The sequence below is a fragment of the Stylophora pistillata genome, chromosome 3 (assembly GCF_964205215.1).
Source record: "Stylophora pistillata chromosome 3, jaStyPist1.2, whole genome shotgun sequence".
Lineage (NCBI taxonomy): Eukaryota > Metazoa > Cnidaria > Anthozoa > Scleractinia > Pocilloporidae > Stylophora > Stylophora pistillata.
In genome coordinates, this window is record NC_142521.1 from 44,098,465 (window position 1) to 44,119,473 (window position 21,009).

At 39.1% G+C, this 21,009-nt stretch overlaps 2 protein-coding genes across 3 annotated transcripts; one reads left to right on the forward strand and one right to left on the reverse strand.

Moving 5' to 3' along the window:
- Positions 1-794: 794 nt before the first annotated feature.
- Positions 795-10,280, reverse strand: LOC111342419 (solute carrier family 22 member 15). 2 transcript variants are annotated; one of them, XM_022949494.2, is made up of 10 exons: positions 10,011-10,274; positions 6,700-6,983; positions 5,896-6,124; positions 5,381-5,579; positions 4,737-4,952; positions 3,982-4,116; positions 3,096-3,190; positions 1,948-2,059; positions 1,585-1,657; positions 795-1,193 (listed from the first exon to the last, which is right to left on the reverse strand). In XM_022949494.2, exons 2-10 carry the CDS (start codon positions 6,979-6,981, stop codon positions 1,011-1,013), a joined length of 1,524 nt encoding a protein of 507 aa, XP_022805229.1. In that variant the 5' UTR covers positions 6,982-6,983; positions 10,011-10,274; the 3' UTR covers positions 795-1,010. The 2 variants fall into 2 exon arrangements, with proteins under 2 accessions (XP_022805229.1, XP_088611346.1); XM_088755220.1 differs by having other exon boundaries at positions 1,173-1,311; positions 10,011-10,280.
- A 715-nt stretch (positions 10,281-10,995) lies between these two features.
- LOC111342414 (solute carrier family 22 member 15) lies at positions 10,996-20,286 on the forward strand. The gene is made up of 10 exons (XM_022949489.2): positions 10,996-11,360; positions 13,928-14,236; positions 15,285-15,513; positions 16,246-16,444; positions 17,434-17,640; positions 18,135-18,269; positions 18,645-18,742; positions 19,255-19,366; positions 19,481-19,553; positions 19,901-20,286. The coding sequence occupies exons 2-10, from the start codon at positions 13,955-13,957 to the stop codon at positions 20,099-20,101; spliced, it is 1,536 nt and encodes a 511-aa protein (XP_022805224.2). The 5' UTR covers positions 10,996-11,360; positions 13,928-13,954; the 3' UTR covers positions 20,102-20,286.
- The last annotated feature ends 723 nt before the right edge of the window (positions 20,287-21,009 follow it).

Sequence of the window (21,009 nt, forward strand, 5' to 3'; positions counted from 1 at the left end):
ATCAACCAAAGTAATTCCTTCCTCTGAAAACTATATTGAAAATATTCTTATGACATAACCAAAGTAAAGCGCGCGCTCTTATTGGTCAATTTAGCGTCCCCCATTTGCCCATGGGTGTACGCTGCTGACGTGAGCAAATGCAAAGATTATTTTTCCGCCGCGCGCTTGTTTTTTCTGGTCGCGTAAGATTTGTTAAATAAAAGGGAACTCTTTAGCTACAATGTATCAATGTTATGTTATAAAACAAATGGTAAAAACCACAGCGTACACTATTGAGTAATGGATGCACTTGGGAGGTTTGCTAAACACTCAAGAAGCTTCTTTCGTGCTTAGCAACCTCCCGCGTGCATCCATAACTCAATAGTGTACGCTGTGGTGTTTACCATTTGTTAAATGAAATTATTTCCGTTATACTTGCTTAGCTTCAGCCTGCCGTGATGCAATGACGAATTCCAACGAGCTCTGTTAGGAGAAAATACGTAGCGAAGCTACACCCACCTGATGCAGAATTATCAAAAAATAAGACTGTTAAATATTGCAGGAACATATATACCTAACCCTAAGAAGGTGTGGGAAAAAAGACTCTTTTCCCCGTAACGTTCCTTACGGTCAATTTACGAACCTACCCGAAAGTCATATTTAGCCACTAGCCAAGGGTTTAATGATTCTGAGAAGGATCCAACACGTATTTATGCCTAATAACATAAACTGTATTACTCTTTGGAGGGCATTAAGAAAATAAGAAGGGGAAAAAAATGACAACAAACAGTTGAACAACGACGCAAGCGCAAAGCTGTTGCTAGTAATTATAAATTTATTTGTAAACACAGAGCTCTGTTTGCTTGGTTCAAAACCTCAAGATATGCTCCCCTCTAAAAAAATAAAGCTTCAATAGCCAGTGTTAGTGAGTTCATATTATGAGGCCGACTTAACTAAAAGAACAGAATAATCTCTTAAGAGGCAGATAGTTGGGGTCCAAATAGTTCTGGTTCATTTTCTTGGGTCTTCCATCAAACTTTGGCAGCGAGCTCCTCGTCACCAAGTTTTTCATTCTTCGGTTGGCATGCTTCTTCCTGAAACAGATTTTCTTTAGTTGGTTGGTTGTGAGTCTCTGGTAGAGTGAGGCAAACAACAGCAGCTGCCACGGCCAAACCAGCCATTATTCCAAATGGAAGAAATCGGTGAACGGTTAGCTGTTGAGTATAGGAGGTTGAGTTTTTAGGAAAAGCGATTAACACCTTGCTTTGTTGAATTACACAACACTCTCCTTTCGAGGTGGAGCTTCCTTCTCATTGCTGCTCAATGTACTTACTAAAAATATCAAGAGTTAAAGATATTGTCATGAGGGTCACAGAATGAATACTAAGAAAGAAATTTTTTGAAGTTAAAAATTATTGAGATGGGTGTTAAGGATGGGAAAATTTTAGCTGATACCTAGCTGATGTCTCTGAGCTATTCAGCTTCACTTTTCAGACACACTGCACAATAGTTTAGGCGTTATTTGAGATTCAAGTAGTCACAAGCCAGGGGTGTATATCAAATCTACCTTTAGAGGAGGGAGATAATACTATGTTGGCCACTTACCAAGAGCGGAGCGAGGGCTGACAATAAAGCGCTTACACGTGCAGCAGCTGTTGATGTACCCATGGCAACGTTCCTGTGCCAGAACATAAAGAAACAAGATGATCATGAGACTGTTATGCAAGCATAGCCTCGTTATAGTGTTGCTTAGTTACAGGGCATCGCACGAAAGTAAAAGAGGTCCTTTCCAATAAAGAATGGTCATTTGATGCGCAAATGGCGTTTGCGGACGAAACAGCTAAAAAATCAATCGATCGAACACGCGTCAAGATAAATGATTATATGTATGAAAGGGAAAAGAGAATATGTTTTTCGATGTGGTGACAGAACTTGCCAGATCAGCCTCTTCTAGCACTTCCAAATTACCTCAAAGTTGTAGGAAACATCTCTGCAGTGAAAATGTAAATCAGTGTGAACGCGATGGCAACAGCAAGCCTGGCGACAGCCATGGACATGAAAATTTTACCAATCAGATAACCTGGAAGAAAGAGAAAAAAATCTCTGTACTTGCCACTATAGTCAGTTATGGTATAAATAATCATTAACAGAACAAACTACTGCAGAAACAGCCTAAGACTCTAAGTAGGCTCGTCTTTGGCCGTTTTCCCGCGCCTGGTCTGAGGAAGGGTGCGGCTGTAAGCTCATTTCCTGTACTGTGGTTCGTAATCGAGCCTAAGCTCGCAGAGGTCAAACGTGGGGCATGCGCAGGTGGATCAAGTTTGATTGGCTGCGCGCTAGTTTCACGTGCAAAATTTCGAAGGAACAAAAGAAACAACCGCTGTCGAACAAAATATCTTTAAAAAATTGTAACGTTCTTGGAAATCCGCTTAAGGATAAAAACAAGGAAAAGGAAAAGTTCGGACTTATCTACCACAAAGCTGATTCGTTATGACAACTGATATCCTGCTGATTTAAGATTTGGTTTTGGGCTTTATCCAATGAGATATATGCTTTTAAGGTCGCCTTACTCACTAGCTTGTTAGTGTGACAACTTGGTTCTGACAGCATGAAAGCACGTCTCTTAGCCATTACGATGTTCGCACATGCGCAAACGTTTGACCGCCGTGTTATTATCTTAGCTCTTTGAATATGTTATCTTGTTTTAAAATGGCAAAACGAGGAATTTTCACCCCATGGTTCTTTTGGTGCACATGTCACGTCTAAGGATTAAATACCACATGATGGTCTGGAGGAGATGAAGTGTTTTTGAAAAAAATTTAACTTATCGGTCTGTTAAATAAATAAATAAATAAATAAAGGCTGATAGTTTCGAAAGAAACTGTTTGGGGCTGCGTCGGTGGGAGTAACGAAATAATATGGATATATCAACAAAGTTGAAATGGTAAATTAGCCACCGTAATGATTACAAAAGCTGACGTTTCGAGCGTTAGCCCTTCGTCGGAGCGAATAAATAAATAGGCTGTTAAATAAATAGGCTGTTAAATTTCAATTGAAACACACGCGTGTTGGATTTTGGAAACTTTTGTTTTATCAGTAGTGAAGGCACATTTTACCTTTGTTGTCATCTTTATCTGATAAAAGAAGTGCGCCAATCGCTCCCACAGCCGATAGAATAAAAGATACCACAATGATCTGCTTTCGACGAAATCTGGATATAAAAATGTAATATAAACAATTTTGATAACAAGAGTAAGATAAGAATCCAATTATGGTTAAGTTAAATATGGGTAAGTTACCTTTTACAAAAAAATTTAGGACATTGAAACCCAAACGCAAAGAATTATCGGATATATGGTTGTCCGACAGTCAGTAAATGATGTAAAATTCTCAACAGTTAAATAGTACATATAATTGACCCAAAAATTGATCGAGTAATCGATCTACAGATTCATGCATTGCCTGATTGATTGCTCTTGATGGATTAACTAATTGAATGACTGCCTGGCCAAACAGCTCATGCCATTATGCATGCCTCTAACTGCCTACACTGTACTTGTTTCGGTCCTGTCTGCCGACTGGCCATCTTTCTGACTGTCTCAGCTTGATCATCGCTTGTTGTATAAACATTTCAGTGAAAGGCAGAAAGACGTGATTATTGATTGAATTTACAGAAGTCTAATAAAATAAATTTTAAATATTTATGATCAAATTCCTCCACGGGAAGGAAGAGCCCTCTAAAATGTTCTGCGATCTCAACGTGTCCTTTCGTAGCTCAGTTGACAGTGGTGCTAAAGTAGTATCTGGTAGCCACAGGTTGGAATTCCGTCGAGGCCTGGTTATTTTTTAAGGCATTTCTTTTGCAATCGCTTAAATTGAAGCTCACCTAAGAAGATAATTGCCTTACTCGAACTAACTGCGTGGGTTGAATAACTGATTCTTTGATCCTCGACCGATCCGCCGATCCATCGATTAATTCACACTATTGTTTCATTTTCTTACTTGACTGCCAGAGCAGCAGATAGAGGGGCGGCCAATAAACCAGCAACAGCAGCAATGACTACATTGATGTAGATATTGCCCCCAATAAACGGTGCACTAAAAGCTGTCGCCCAGTAAATAAAAGATACTGCAAACCTAATCAAAAAGAATAATAATAATAAAAAATTACTAGCTTGATGGTACTTTTAACTCATAAATACTGAACTGTAAGTAACAGTATTATAAGAAAATTATATTAAATATCGGTTTTCAAATACAATTTAACACAGAATTCACGAGCCAGGAAATGGCTTCTTCTTGAATCGCAAATTGAATAAAAATAAGAAAAAAAAACAGCAATTATTGTTTGTTTTTATCCTAAGCGCAAAGCAAGCGATCAGAAACAATATCACTTCGTTCGATACCTCCTTTTGAACTCGCAACTCCACGCTAAATACCTCGCTTCGTTAACCAATCAGAATGCGAGATTTTATTCAATTACGCGATTCTAAGTTACATTCAAATATTAATTTACTTTCAGAAAGAAATGGCATTTAGATTATTTTGTAAGGTAAGGATGGGTAGATAAAACAGCAGGTGCATCATGAAAAGTTGCAGGGAGAAGAGTCCAAGCAGCTGTGCCAGACTTGTGGCAACGCAAAGCTTACCAGAATGTTTTTATGTTATTGACCTTAAAATCATTTTACTGACTTTAGAAGGTAAACAAATGAGAAAGCAAACAAGTGAACAAGCAAACAAATAAAAAGCAAACCTACCACATGAGCCATGAAGCAAGAGTCCTGTGAACCATCCCAACTGACATAAACAAATCACGAAAGTCACCGAGTCTTTCAATCTTCTCGTCATTGGGCAAATGTAATGCCTCTCCTGGCATGCTTTTACCATTCACCCTAGCGACTTTACTCAGTATGTCCCTCGCCTCCGTCACTCGACCTTTTTTGAGGAGCCAACGGATGGACTCCGGAGTAAAACTAATGGACACGGATGTAATGACAAAAAAGATTACTGTATTCGCTCCCATCTCTGGGAAAGAAGGATTGTGAGCTAGTTCAACACAGTAACCGCTTAAAGAGAAATGAATAAATAAATAGATAAATAGGTAAAATAATTGAAAATACAACAAATTCCAGCGAGGTGATTCTAAAGGACTGAAAATATATTTCTGGAGAAATAGCTTTGAGCTCTATTTTGCGGGAAATTCGAGTAATCCTCATATTAATATTGTACCTTTATTAACCTAGAAAAACTCTTACATTTCTTGTAATCTCAAAACAAAGAAGGTTGAATTATCCGACGAGTGCGCTGTGTGGGAATATTTTGACCTTTAGGCTGGGTAATGGATCACCCAAGAATGATCATGTAGCATATATTTTACTGTAGAAACTAAGAAATTACTCACAGCCAACCAACTACAAGTAAACTGCCAGGAGTTCCTGTGATGATAGTCAGAAGCCTCCAATCTCTAATGGCATAAGCACATCCTGCTAAGGCTTGATTTCCCACAGCAATACCAGCCCAAACGAGTGCTCCTGCGGTACTCCTGTGACGAATCCCAGAAAATTCCGTCGCTAACACAAACACTGGGATGCTATAACCACCTGCATGTCAAGATAATACAAACAGAACAGGAGAAAGAAAAACTAAAGCAAAATAAAACTAAGATATCCTAACTTTCGACAGAAATACTAAAACGATATCCTGTGACGACTCGTAGGTAAACATCTGAGTCAGAGGTTGTCGAAACCCTTATTTTCAGGAGGGTGGGGTAAGATACTCAGAAGTGCGTCCGTAAGGAAAGTGGGTATATGTATATTATGTATATTTTGGCAGAAAGAATTACCCTCTCATATTCCTTACATGTCCAAAATGCCACACCCTAAAAAAAAACCCTCTTAAGAAGTAAATGTTTCTTACCCAACATGAACCCAACAATGCTGCGGCAAAGTGCAAAAAACCAAAACGTCGGAGCAAATGCGGAAACAAAATTGAACAGCCAGCAGAAAAAGCCACAGATAAAGAGAGGGCGCTTCCTGCCAAACTTGTCTGACAAAGTACCAACTACAATGCTGCCAACAAAGAAACCTGCGAAGATCACAGAGGTTGATACGAATCCCAAGGAGCCGCGGTCACAGACAAGGTTGAACTGTGATATACATATAATAAAAACAATGGCATTAGATATGTGAATTGCCACCTTATCTGATATGATTCCTTTGCCTAAACCACAGAGCTTTACCGGATAGAGAGTAAATTTGGTTTTATCAACTGAGTTGATAATGTGAATTGGCCACCGTAAAAAGTTTAGCTTGTAAACACTTTGCGGTGGCCAATCAAGTTTACATTATCAACTCGGTTGAGCATCACAGTTTCTTTAGAAACTACCCTCTTCATTCATCTATCACCAGGGAGCTTACAACTTTAAAAGGATCTTTACGTAATAAAAGGAGTGACAGGGTATTTTTCAATGTAAAATGTATTGTTATAAGGTTTATGGGAATAAGATGATTCACGATGGAATCTTGAATATATTAAAACGGCTTTAAAAGGAAAATGCCATCACTACTGTCGCTGTTTTTGTTAAAGGTCCATGTACTCCCCAAGATAAATGCTAGGATATCCATCCCAGTCCCCCACCCCTCCACTTCATCCCCCTCCAAACGGTCGTGCACGCTTCAGATTGTTTTTCTCTCTCCTTTTGCCTCATCCTGTAATACAAACCTCAGTAACAACTGATGTGAAGTCGTCTTGGAATTCCCAGTCTTCCCTAGAAATGTTACATCTGTATTTGTATCTCTTATCTCTGATACTAATGCTGTCTGTGAATGGGCAAGTGGAGTTGTTTACGCATTTCCAGCTAGGTTCTGAAGCTATAAACACCATGATCATCACGGGAACAGCCCACCAAAATAAGTAACACAGATTAAAAAACAAGTTGAGCGCAATCTGATAGCGGCCAAAACTCCCAATCCGTTCAAGAAATGCATCTGTCGTCACTGCCATTGCTGCGAAATAAAATGATCAATAGTATGAAGCAATTAAAGTGCTACTGAAAAGTAATTTTCATATCCGAGATTTTTGCAATATAGTAGTGTTTTGAACGTTATTTGCAAACGCTGTGTTCTTTTTCTGGGCCAACGCATAGCGGAAAGTACATTTTTAATCATTCGAAGTTGACCGGCTGAGATCAAAATTGGCGGCCATCTTGGCGCGGCCAAAACAGCCCTGTGACGTCACTGGTTGTGTACTTCTGTGAAACAAGGGAGCAAAATTCCCGACTGATACCGAGAACAAATCTCTACCAGTCTATTTAGTTAATCGGCAACTGAGATCCATAAGATTAGGATCGAAACCGCGGTCTTGCCTGACCATCTACAGAAAACGTCGAAAGACATTATAACGGCAGATGGGCTACGAAACGCCCCGGGCCAAAGCAATGCTATTCAGAGAATGAAGAAAACATGGAAGCCTCATACGACACCGCCACTGAAGATGATCTACTCGGCAAGTCTGAGGATAACGAACAAATCCCTCTGTACCAAATGCCTAGCAGAACATGCCCAGAATCCCTAAAATATAGGGCGAGGGCCAAAATAAGAGCAGACGAGGATTTAAAAAATGAGATAAAGCAAATCCTTAACAACGCGGAGCAAGAAACAGTAAAGGCGATCATGTGCTTCTATGAACGTGAAATTGATCGTTTTAATACCGAAATAAAGAAAAGAAAACGAGCCAAAACGGCTGGAATACTGAACACTAAGAACTGTAGTACGATCGAATCAGCGCGCGTGGCGCAAGCTGAAAGCAATCAAGACAACTTAACAATCTAGACAGTCAAAAAAATAGCTGTACATCTACAAAGGCAAACGATTCGAAAAAGACGCAATCTCTGATGTGCGTACTCAGTGCCACACATAAAGCAAATTCTCATGAAAAACTGGCATTTAATAGAAACACAACCACTACTGAGCGAACTATACAAAAATCCGCCGCTGGTATCTTACAAAAGAGGGCGGTCGCTCAAAGACATACTCGTGAGGGTTAAACTTTGAATAGGCTACTCTAAACACACGCTGGGGAGTCGTGTAGGCCTGTCAACCCCATTTTACGGCACCATCTTCCTCTTCGCTACTGGAGACAACTTCGCTTCGTTCAGAAAGAGATTCACCTGACAAAACTTCAATATCTGCCATCTCCTTCGCTCACGAATACAAACAAACAGTGAGTGAAATAAACCACGCTATCGGAGTGAACACAACCAGTGACGTCATCAATCCATTTCGCTCGGTACCAGAGCCCGGACATGGTTTTGTGTAAAATTTTTTATTTGAACGGTTAAAAAAGATATCTTTCGCCTCTTTTTGGTCAAAGCAAATTATCTCATGATGATCACCATATTTAAAACTACAGGCTAGAGCAAAAATTTCAGATACGAAAATTTCGTTTCAGTAGCACTTTAAGATTTTGGCCAGTAAGTTGAATTAGATAGCCGAAAAGGTTCTCTTCTCTCGCGAGTATTCCACAAGAATTGATGTTCGCCTCTTCCTTCCTACCCCACAGACAACGTGGAATCTATTCGACAGAAGACAAGCCCTATATGTGTTTTTTGTTAAATTTATACCGGTCGATAGCCGTTATCTGCACACACAACAAAAACGTGATATCACCAGGTTGTCTCTTCTGAGAATTAAAACCCTGCTGGTGAATTATTCATAATTCCGATGGAACTCATCGTTGACTCCACGTGTTAGCTAAAAGGGAAGTCTGACGCCGTTAGAAGAGCTAAACACATCAAGCCATTCGCGAGACTCTTAAGTTAAAGTATACTTTTCAGTGACATTCCCCGAATGTCACATTCTTGTGACCGCTTAAACTTCGTGCCGTGTCAAACCTCTCGTCACGCGATCAGGCAAGTAGCTCCATGTGTCTCTTTTACAGGAATTGCGTAAATGCTTTAACGTTCAGAACGGATAGCCATAAATTTGTAATAGATCACTGACATTGTTACTACAGGCAGTCCGAGCGTACTATGTGTGATTTTGAGGTTTCCCGTTAAACAGGTATATTACAAAATTTCCTCGGGATGAAATCTGTCCCTTTGTCATTAGCATCAAAATCACTCTCTAGATCACTGAAGTCGATATCCCTGAATATTGCACGATTGTGGGATAAATTTTGGTCAAGTTTCGAGCGTTCGCGTGTGCAGCAAATAAAAATATGATAATGATAGTGATCATATACGCAAGGAATATAATGTGTAAAGCCTCGTTACCCTCGAATTTCTTTGTTCCGAGTGTTATGAACTAATTTTATTTCTCGTGTTTATTATCGTTATTGTTTTTTGTTTTGTTTTTTTTTTTTCGTGTAAAATTATGTTTTGCGACACACGCGAACGTTTAAAATGCAATCTAAATATATCTCAACATAATAGTACAATATTCAGGGAATATCGTACTTAGTCAATTACTTTTTTGTCAAGATCAATTCTAAATATATATATAATTATTATATATATTAAAATATCGGTAAACGAAGGAATAGATTTCCTACCGCGGAAAATTTGGTTCAGTTATCATACTCCAGTTAATACAAATGTTCAGCATATCAGATAACAATAACCTATTAATGACTGTGCTATTACTAATTGATATCAATCATCGAATTACTCACGAAACTGCCCTGCAGTATTTTAAGTTGTAAATATTCTCTCTACATTGTCTTTTCTGAACGTGACTGGATATCTTTGACCAGTCTTCCATTTACATTCTACACAACGGCTTTTCAGATCCCCTGATCTCAGAGAACGGTCGGAAGAGAGTCGAGAAATGACTAAAACGGTCTTGCAAACTCACTAAAGGTGACTTTCATCGCAGAATAAATATGGCTGGACAGTTTCCTCTTACATAAGATAACATCACAATAAAAGGCTACTCTGCTTATATTTCTCGACTTATTTCGTTCAAAGACTCTTCTTTTCGATGAAATCTCTGGTTTATCAGAAGCCTCCTGAAAAGAGTTTCAAAGCTACTCACCAGTTCGTGAATCCAACAGGAAACTATCAAGATATGTAATCCTTGTGACGTATAATCAAAGACCATTATTTAATTACAAGTTTTGAATCCCAAGATCCAATAACCAGCAGTCACTTTACTGACCATGAGATGTCAGTCTTAAGAAGCTATAGTGTTATATACAGAGATACCACTATTAAGTTCGCAAATCTGTCAAATCACCTAAAGAAGAAGTCACGTGTTTATAGCTTCTGGAAGTTAAGATGGGTTAATAAATAAAATGCAAGTGCTAGCAATATTCGTTACTGGGCTTCTGACGCCTGCGGAACAAGACGATCAATATTTAAGCAAATGATGTTTTTTGTTTTCGTGTCTATATACCCTCATCTACACACGAAGGAGAATTCGAGAAAGTCACGCAAACCTGAGGTGCAGTCGAGAGTCTTCATAACTTTCGGGAATTCTTCCAACCTCCAAAACATTCTTCCAACCTCCAAACATTCTTCGGGCTCAGGGGAGAAGAGATGCAAGATAGTTAAACCCCACATCAAAATTTGGAAAATTTTCTCAATTTCCAATATTTTTATTTAAAAAAAAAATTATTTCGTTTTCGCATTTTATTTTCCATTCCTCATTTCCCATTCACCATTCCCCATTCACCATTCCCCATTCACCATTCCCCATTCACCATTCCCCATTCACCATTCCCCATTCACCATTCCCCATTCACCATTCCCCATTCACCATTCCCCATTCACCATTCCCCATTCACCATTCCCCATTCACCATTCCCCATTCACCATTCCTCATTCACCATTCCCCATTCCATATCATCCATTTCCTATTCCCCGTTCATCCTTTTTCACTTTCCATTCCCCACTCAGCACACCCGATTCTTTATTTTGAAAACACCCACACCCATTCATTTCCTTTATTTTTAATTTGTCCCGTCTATTCCCAGTATTGACCAACATGCAAAGAATATCTCAGAGAAAAAACGCACGACTTGAATAATTCCCAAGATGTCGTCAGGACCAAAGCTTTTTAATTTTCCTCGAGGCCAGTCAGTCGGCTTTCAAAGCTGCTACCCGCATGCAAAATTCCACAAATTTACATTTTTCATTCATAATTACAACGGTTGACTGATCTGAACTGAAGTGATAAGGAAAACAAATGATAACTGAGAAGGCACGCAAAGGTCACAAACAAAGCTAGCTTTTCTCTCGGTGTTTACTTCAATAGCCTAGACGTATTTGTGTAGCCACATACGTAAATCGGCAAAAGCCCAGTGAGAGTGGAAAAGAAGCAGCGTGCACGTTTCCCGCCTAATTTCAGCCAGAAGGAAGGACGACAACAATCGTTGCTCGAAAGGTAAGTCCTTTCTCAGCTGAATTTAACCATCACATCATCAGTGATACCGGCTAAATCATGGTTGGATTATTCGAATTCAGTTGGATGTAATTATATTGATATTATGCCGTTTCTAATAATCGTCAGCGCCTCCATTGAGCCAAACGAACCGACTGAATTAAGGAAGAGTAATTTTTGAATCTACCACAATGTTGTATTCTACATAAAACGCCCATTTTAACTCAATTTACGTTTCTCCAATGTGATGCACACGTAGTGAGCGAGATATTAGCTTTACCAATGGACTTTGTTCGAATTTCATACCACAGGAGTTTTTAATGTCTTCGAAGTTTGTAAAAAAGTTTGACGTTTTCAATGCAGCAAGCAGTAATGGCCCAAGGAAAAGAATAGTTTGCTAAAGATTCTATCGTGCCTTCATAAACATTTCATTGGCGTGTTGATGTTGCATACCGACAAATTTCAAACAAAGGATGAAGTTTTCATCCATTTTAGCCAGTTGGGGAGGGTTCTTTAATGTTTATTTTCTTTAGGATATTGGCGTCGAGTTGGCGTGGTATTTTATCTCCGTGAGGACAGTATTTTAAACCATAACATTAAAGTTATAACTCCACTCGTCGGTTATTAATTTAAAGCAGTCATTATTTGAATGGAGGCCAAGTGTTTGTTAATGTCACGGATGAGTGTATTTCCTTGCACTGGTATGTCACGTCAAGGTTAAGAGAGTATTGAAACATCCAGAGCTGTGGTTAAAATAATCACCAACCATGAAAAACTGTTCAATAAAAACAATTAAAAATCACAACCCTGTTTTGAATGAAACTGCACATGTAGGCTTTAAATCGAGATCGATCTATCACGTATTTTCCACACTCGGAGGCGGCGTGGCCGAGTGGTTAGGGTGCTGGACTTGTAATCCGGTGTCCCGAGTTCACGTCCTCCACCCTGCCACTCACTGGATTTGTTCTCGGTTGCCCCTGGTTCAACTCCTCAGCTGCGCTCTGTAAATAGCCCACTGGTCTGCCTCCTGCCAGTGGGGATTTTTAAGCACTTAGTTAGTCTACATTGTGGCTGAAAAGCCCCTTAGGGGTAGCTTGAATTTACGTATTTATTTATTTATTTATTTATTTATTTATATACTCGTTGTGAGATGTTTCCACTTTTGTGTGGGATCGGAAAATATTGGAACGGTGAACGGAAAATATAGGAACGGGGAACGGAAAACGGGAAACCGGAGTCTGGGACCAAAAGCTCAGCGGTAATCTACACAACAATTGAAAATGGCAGATTAAAACACAATAAACGGGTCTGAGCACTAGTTTTAAGCAAGTCCTCTTCGAACTTGGTCATCGAGACAAACAGTAGGGAAAGTAACTGAAGATTTTCTCAAAGAGGTTTGACTTGATCTGCATGTGACCTTACATACATACAAACATACATACATACATACATACATACATACATCCATACATCCATACATCCATACATCCATACATCCATACATCCATACATCCATACATCCATACATCCATACATCCATACATCCATACATCCATACATCCATACATCCATACATCCATACATCCATACATAAAGGTAAAGTCCTAATCAAACGATGGACAGTTCTTGATATTCGAGTCTCGTACTAGTTTCACTAAACCCGCACGGCCGTTTTTTAGCGGGGCGGCCCGCATCAAACATCGATCGTGACTCAGACGGATATTCCAAAATCAGGTTTCCGAGAAAGTACTGGAACTGAATAAAATTTTCCATTCAATGATCAGGGCTACGTAAGGGGAGTGCCCTCATATCCAAATAGTGTAACAGTCTACCAGGAAATTCCTAAATATATCATAGCATAGTTTTTTGAAAGCTGACTGACTGGCTTTAAGGAACATTAGATTTGGTCTTGAAGACATCATTGAGATAAGTTTTTAATGTGGAACACGAAATAGTGTTTCTTGATTGAAAATCGATTTTACGATGCGAATTCAACGTTTAAAACAAAACTCTTAGTAGAGGAATCAATAGAAACTCTCATATCCTCTGCCTCTGTAACGACAACAATTTGCATTTCTATTTATTGTCAAGCAACTGCGAAAAAGTTTTATGTTTTTCCTACTGGTTCTTTTCAATTCACTTCGCGTTTTTGCGCGAGGTTATGTAAGGATTACATAACGCCGGTAGCTCTTTACTTTCTCCAATATCCGCGTTGTTTTCGTTAGATAATTTTCATCGCTTGTTGTTTTCAACAAAGTCAGTCTTTTTGTTAGTTTTTCGCTATCGCCGTGTTGCTTTTATATAAGAGTTTTACTGCCGGACCTGGTAACAACATCCGCCATTGTAAGTTCGTTTCTATTTTTTTCGGTTTTTTGTCGTTGTTTTTGTTATTATATTTTGTACTTATATATTTGTACTAATTATTCATTTAAGTAGAATCACACGCACGTATCTTCAAATCTTTATATCCAAATAGACGTCTGGCAGATAAATTAAAAGTATTTGTCTACAGGCTCTATGTCTTTTAACTGAACACTGCTTTTAATCAAATACAAAATTTCCTTTTATAGATTCTCCTGAGAATTCCAATCTCTCCAATGAAGCTATCCACAGACGAAGTTTTCGAGAGGATTGGAAGCTTTGGTCGCTACCAAATTGTGCTCAACATATTTGTTAATATTGCTTATGCATTATGGTGGGCGTTCCCCGTCATGGCAATGGTATTCATTGCATCGGACCCCGGATGGAAATGCAAAAACAACTCAACCTGCCCTTTCACTGGCACCATCAGTTTGGGAGACGACAGATACAAACATAGATGTGATATTCCCCGGAAAGATTGGGACTTCGCCGACGAATTCACTTCGGTAGTAACGGAGGTAAGTCGTTTTCTCCTGCTATGTAATACTTCTCAATATTTTGTAAATAGAATGAGAAATATGGTAAGTTTTGAGCTCGGTAATGAAATAGAGAAATATGTTCTTCGTCTTGTCCCACACCCGTGACAAGACGAAAAACATCTTTCTCTATATCTCAAATGCAATATGTTTAATAACTTGTAGTGTAACCAAAACCAATGTAATTTTAAAGGATGAAAGTTTCTGAACAAATTGGGGTGCTGCGTCGGTGGGGGTGACAAGGTAATAGGTTATATCAACTAACTTGGTTGAGTAAATTGGCCACCGTAACGAGTTAAAAAAGCTGACGTTTCGAGCTTTAGCCCCGTCAGAGCGAATGACGAAAGGGCTAACGCTCGAAACGTCAGCTTTTTAACTCGTTACGGTGGCCAATTTACGATTTCAACTTAGTTGATATAACCTATTACCAATGCAATTTTACTGGATAGAGCATGCGAAGTTCTCAATTAAGTTTCGAAAACCCCAAATCAAAGTTGCTAAAGCGACCAATCAGAACAAAGATTAACATTATCACTGGCCAATGAGGACTCAGATTGAGAATAAAAAAACTGCTTGTAGCGAGGGAAAATATATGAATATAATATATAAATATCGGCAATCGTAATAAAACGGAAATTGCCGTGTTATAATGGTTTAGCCTTGCACTTGACTGAATACGAAGTGAACGTGTTTTTTAGACCAGACACAGAGTTTAGCAACTCAGTATAGTTCGGGTCTGGATGGCCATGTTAAATGCGAAAAAAAAAAACCACAAAAAGACTACGATTACAACATCAACAGCGAATACACGATTACGTCGGAAAACGTGTAGAAATATTGGTACGGTGCGAGGATCGACTCGCCTAAAAAGGAAATGTGTCTTTTCATATAGAAATTTTTACGTTCAACAGCGAGTTCTCTGCGTGTAAGCGATTCTCTTGTTCAATCAATTGAATGAAACTCGAAGGTTTTTTTTTCACCCTTTTATTTTTGTTTGTTTGCTTGTTTCAATTGTTTTCTCCTTTGACAGTTTGATCTTTATTGTGAACGAGGTGCTCTTGGATTTGTATCAACCTCTGTAATCTTTGCTGGGTTTCTAGCTGGTTGCATTGTTGTTAGCCCCATCTCCGACAAGTTTGGCCGGAAGCTCCCTACTTTTGTGTGTGGCTTTTTCTGCGCCGTGTTCAACTTTGTTTCAGCTTTTGCTCCAGCTTTCTGGGTGTTTGCTCTCTTTCGAGGAATCGTCGGTTTCATGATTGGTAAGATATGGACATATTGTGAATGTAATTACTTTGCAAGAAAAATAATCCCCCATCAGTAACGTTTAGCGGTTCTGTATTAGCGGACTAAAATTCGTTGGCTGGCGAAGGAAGACGTTCCACAGTAGAATGTCCCTTAAGCTGACAAAGAGGCTTAAGTTCTAAAAACGAAGGAAAGGGAAGGGGAAAATGGACAAATAGCACGCGAGGGACAATGAGATTGAAGAGAAAGATAAGAGCTTGGATGTGTAAAACATAGGGAGAGGTAGCAGTGAAAATCACACCCCTACCCTCACCCCTCCTAATCTTTTCACCTTCGCTCACCTCCTTGGTACAAAATTCTTTCTCACCCCAGCCTGCTGCAACCATTAGAATCAAACATGACGGCCAAAATTCTCGCTAAGAAAATACTGAGCACTTAATCTTGTCCGCCAAAATTACGCCTGCTCTGAGGGCCGACAATGATAATGAGGTAAACAAAGACAAAAAGATATAAAAAGAGAGGAAAAAATATTAAAAATAAACGACGAGAATGAAATGTCGATATGATGATTGTTATAAAAAGGAGGTTTATGCAAGCAACCTCGTTCCTAGGTCCTTTTCCCTTAGTTGAGGGTGGGGTGGGAAAAGGCCCTGAGAACGAGGTTGTTACGCAAGGTCTCTGTCCTTTAGCACTAATTAAATTAACCGCAATTATTAATTATTATCTTTGCTTTAATGTTTCAAATGTAGGCGCTTACAGTATTCCAATCTTTGTTTTGACATCTGAGTTCTCTGGGGTTCGTCGACGAGGGACTGCAGGGTCGGTTGTTTGGGTTGGGTACGAGTTGTTCGTCATGGTTTTAGCACTAATTGCGTATGGAATAAGAGACTGGAGACAACTGGTTATTGTTACTGGAGTTCCTGGGATCGTCTTTGCCGCTGGATATTTGTAAGATATGATACGTGTATGGTCCTTGTGTTATCATTATTGTTATTGTTATCTTGTTATCGTTTTCGTTTCCATTATTGTTGATTGCAGTACGTCTTATTTGGTTTTTGCTCTACCCGCGCGATACTGGGTAATACTAATACATATCAAGGTCTAGACCATGTGCTTGCGAGTGAATAAAGTTTTGTGCTTCACGGATTACGTTTTCCTTCAGGCTTACCATTATCAACATCAATATCATTATCATTATCGTTATTGTTATCGTTACCATCATCGTTATCGTTTTCTTTGTCTTTGTCTTTGTCATTGTCAGGGTCATTGTTATTGTTATTATCGTAATCTTTATCGTTTTCGTTATCAATATCATTATCATTATCGTTATCGTTATTGTTACCGTTACCATCATCGTTATCGTTTTCTTTGTCTTTGTCTTTGTCATTGTCAGGGTCATTGTTATTGTCATTATCGTAATCTTTATCATTTTCGTTATCATTATCGTTATCGTTATTGTTATCGTTACCGTTACCATCATCGTTATCGTTTTCTTTGTCATTGTCTTTGTCTCTGTCTTTGTCATTGTCAGGGTCATTGTTATTGTCATTATCGTTATCTTTATCGTTTTCGTTATCAATATCGTTATCTTTGTCGTTGGCGCGTGCGTTCTCATTCTCGTTATCGTTGTCGTTGTCATCGTTATTATTATCGTTTTCGCTCTCGTCATTGCTAACTTTGTCAGAGGCTTTTGAGATCTCCTTTCGAATGTCTGCTGAAAACGGTGTAAAACAAAATGAACACCTGGATCGTAACCCTTAAAAACAATGTCCGTTTTCACTAACAGGAGTAAAAGAGCGGAAATGTACCGCTGTTCAAACGTGTATTAGTGAAAGCCGTCTAGATGACATAAAGATTGAATTTTCCATTGAGAGTTGGTCCCCTAAAAAGAACCTCCTCTGCATATCTGTTCATGTTTTTGTTACATTTATATACAGTTTCATTCCTGAGTCGGTTCGCTGGCTCCTGAAGAAGGGAAGATACACTGAGGCAAGGAAAACTTTGTCAAAAGTCGCTCTACTGAATGGCAAAGAGATGCCAGACGAACCAATATATTTACCAAAGGAGGAACGCCTTGGTGACATACGGGATTTGTTTTCCTCCCCCAAAATGGCTCATAAGACACTTGGTTGCTGGTTCATGTGGTAAGTGTTTGTCTGGTACGTAGCATCATTTTAAAAGTGCTTTGCTCCTTATCTCCGTATCTCCGTATCTCCCTAAAACCGCTAAAAAAGGCATTCGTTTTTGTTCCGCGTAGAAAGTAAGGCCGACGAACTGATTCACCACAAATCGTATAATTTGATTGTTATTTATTGACGATATTGCAAATTTTATAAAAGGATTCCCTCTTGAATGTCGGAAACCTTGAAGTAGCGCGCCTTTGTCTCATAGCGTACAAATAACTAGGCCATTTCCGGACTATTTTTCAAAACGAGTTCAGGTACCCAACCGTTCGTTTGAAAATTAGTTTAATTTGCACATGAATGAAAACCAATAATCATAGTAAAGATGGGCACCAGGTCTCCCTTTGAAAGAGAGGCCAAAGGTAATTCGGAAATGGGCTATTTCAAAGCAGATGAATCGAAATTAACCAATAATTAAACAGCTAGGTTCTCTTTCTCTGTGTTCTTATCTACAGGTTTGCAGTGTCCTTTATAACCTGGGGGATAAGCTTTAGTGCTCCCTTTGTAGGCGGTAATATTTACTCTAACGTGGCGATAAGTGCAGCCGCCTCTCTGCCTGCTTACCCTTTCTGTGCTCTTTTGACTGTGTGGTAAGTAAATTTTCCAAGAGAAAGTCCCTATCTGTATTTGGCAGAAGGTGTCTGGGACTGGGTGTCGTCTTAAAGATTAATATTCTTCGTAGAAATCCTTTAGTCTAATTGCAAATCCTGCTTAAACCGAGTTAGTTAAGCAATAAGGTTGGCCGTAGAAAGGCCTTCTTTGTTTGCAAGTTTTTTTGTTATGCTGGTATATTTGTATTTGTATTTTTTTTTTTTTTTTTTTTTGGCTTTGTGTTTGTTTCGTCTTCTTTTGCGGGCCAAATTGCTAAATAAAACGAGCCAATGAAATTGAGAAAAAAAAAATTTACTCGCAGTACCGGTGGACCAACCTGATGTATAGTTATTGATCGATTTTTATTTCAATAGGTTTGGCCGCAGAAAATCCCTGTTTATTTCGTTTCTAGTAGCTTCTGCTGGAGCCATTGGTGCCCTCCTAATGACGGATAAAGCCGAATATGACACAGGTGAGAAGTACAGTGGTCTCGGTTAACGTTGCGTCTATCAAAAGTTATCACGTGAAGCATAAAGGGAAAAAAAAAAAATGTCATTTCGGTTATAAAATAGCTCGGGAATGAAAATGCGAGCCGATAAGTGATAAAAACGGCGAAAGACTTTCCCTTCTCCCACCCTCCTGGGACGGTAAAAGAAAAAAAAACAATACAAGTAGTGTAAGTTGGTAGACGGGGAACAGTCGAGGAACATTTCTGCCAAGAAAACTCTGTTTTATCTTTGAGTCATGTACAAGATTGCCTTTATTAGTGTCCAACGGGGCAACCGTTAGTAATTAGGCGTAAAAATTGACAAATTTTTAACCTTTAGGCTTATCAAAAAGTTAACCGTAGAAAATTTGTGCTTTAATCATAACGGGAAAAAATGACAGTCAACCGCAAGTTGGCCAAACATTTTAATCCTCAGCGGTAAAAGCCATCATCCCATTAATATTGAAACTCCTTTATAGTATATTGCATTGTTTCAGGTTATCTGGCTGGTAAGATTTTTATGTCCATGGTCGTTGCAAAGCTGGCCAGTGTTGTCGCATTCACCTTAGTTTACATTTATGCCGCGGAGCTATTTCCAACGACACTGAGGTAGCTAATTTTTATTACATTTTGCACTATTCGTTTCCAGTCAACAGAGGAGACCCAGGATAAAGTGTTTTTTTTTTTTTTAATATACATTGTGCTTCTTCTCTTGAAACATAGGAACGTTGCCATGGGTACATCAACATCCTGGGCCCGTGTGAGCGGTTTTGCTTCAGCTTATGCCCCTCTTCTGGTGAGTGGTTGAATAGTTTTTTGTTTGTTTGTTTCGCTCGTTTCGAACATCATGATATCCATCCATCCTTCTTCATCGTAAATGTGACGATGAATGCCGCCTGCACTATCTGAGTGCGCAGGCGCTTCACTTAATCGATGGTTAATCCCTCTCTAGAAAATTTGTTGACTGTTCAGTTTAAAGCCATGTAGTGTGATTTTGATTGGTTTTTCGCCATTTCGAACAGAAAAAAAATACGAAAAAAGTATTAATTAATCGGAGCAATGCAATGACTAATAATTCAATAACAAGGCATATGCACCACTTTTGGTTCGATTTCAAACCTCGCTGATTTCTTTTTCTTTCAGCTGGAAATACACCGTTTTCTGCCATTTGGAATCATGGCTGGTCTTGCTCTAGCTTCTGCCCTAATCTGTCTGACTTTACCCGAGACACTCGACCAACCGATGATGGAAGATTTGTCTCGGGATTCAAACGACCAAGATCACAAACAAGATGAGAACTTCAACGCAAATGGTGTTTCTACAGAGGAAAACACTTTATTGTGAAGTAGTATTTTTTTACTATCGTTCTGCTTTCAATAGCAGAAATAAAAATACTATAATCTTTTCCTTATTAAGCCAAAAGTACCAGCTACTTCAATAGGTTAGTTGTATATCTTTGCTGTGGTACAGTTGATTTAGCGTGGATAAAATACCGTTCAACGGAACAACTTGATTTTTTATCATCATCATCATCATCGATGTTATTGTTATTTTTATCATAATAACTGTCATTCACAGATTTTCCCTTTCGACCTTTCGGTGTCATTATAAAGTGGCTCTGATCTTGAACTGCGGCGCGAGTTTCCAAGGAGTTGCATACACAAACCTTCAGAAATTACCGTTAGATTTGGTACTGAGAAATTTGGCTTCCGATACTGCTAAATTCGTCTCAGCTTATCAACCTGGCCGCACTCGCGCTCAGCCTAAATGAAGGGAATCACAATGCGCGGTTCACAGCAACGGTCAGTCACTTTCTGTAGCTCCGGCATGTCAAAACAGATCTCTAAGAGATGAAAAGGAGTGAGGTTCTTGCGAGTCAAAGGTAATAGGTCACAAGACAAGACTCAAAACAACCGTGCACGACACGAAGGCAAGTTTAATCAGGTTTGGATGATCGCTCGAAACTGAGAACGCGGTGTTAAAATTGTCTATGCATTTTGTTAATTGCAGAGTAAATCATGGTGTACAGACTATACACAAACACGCTAATCACCACCACAAGAAGCTAGAGTCGCTCTCGGTTATCGCATCGTGCAACTCTTACTCTTCTTTTGTGCTTAGCAGCCCGGCTTCCAAGTGCATCCATCACTCAATATGTAAGCTGTCGTGTTTACCATTTGTTTTATAACAACATTGATACATTGTAGCGAGAGAGTTCACTTTTATTTAACACTGAAATCTTACGTGACCAG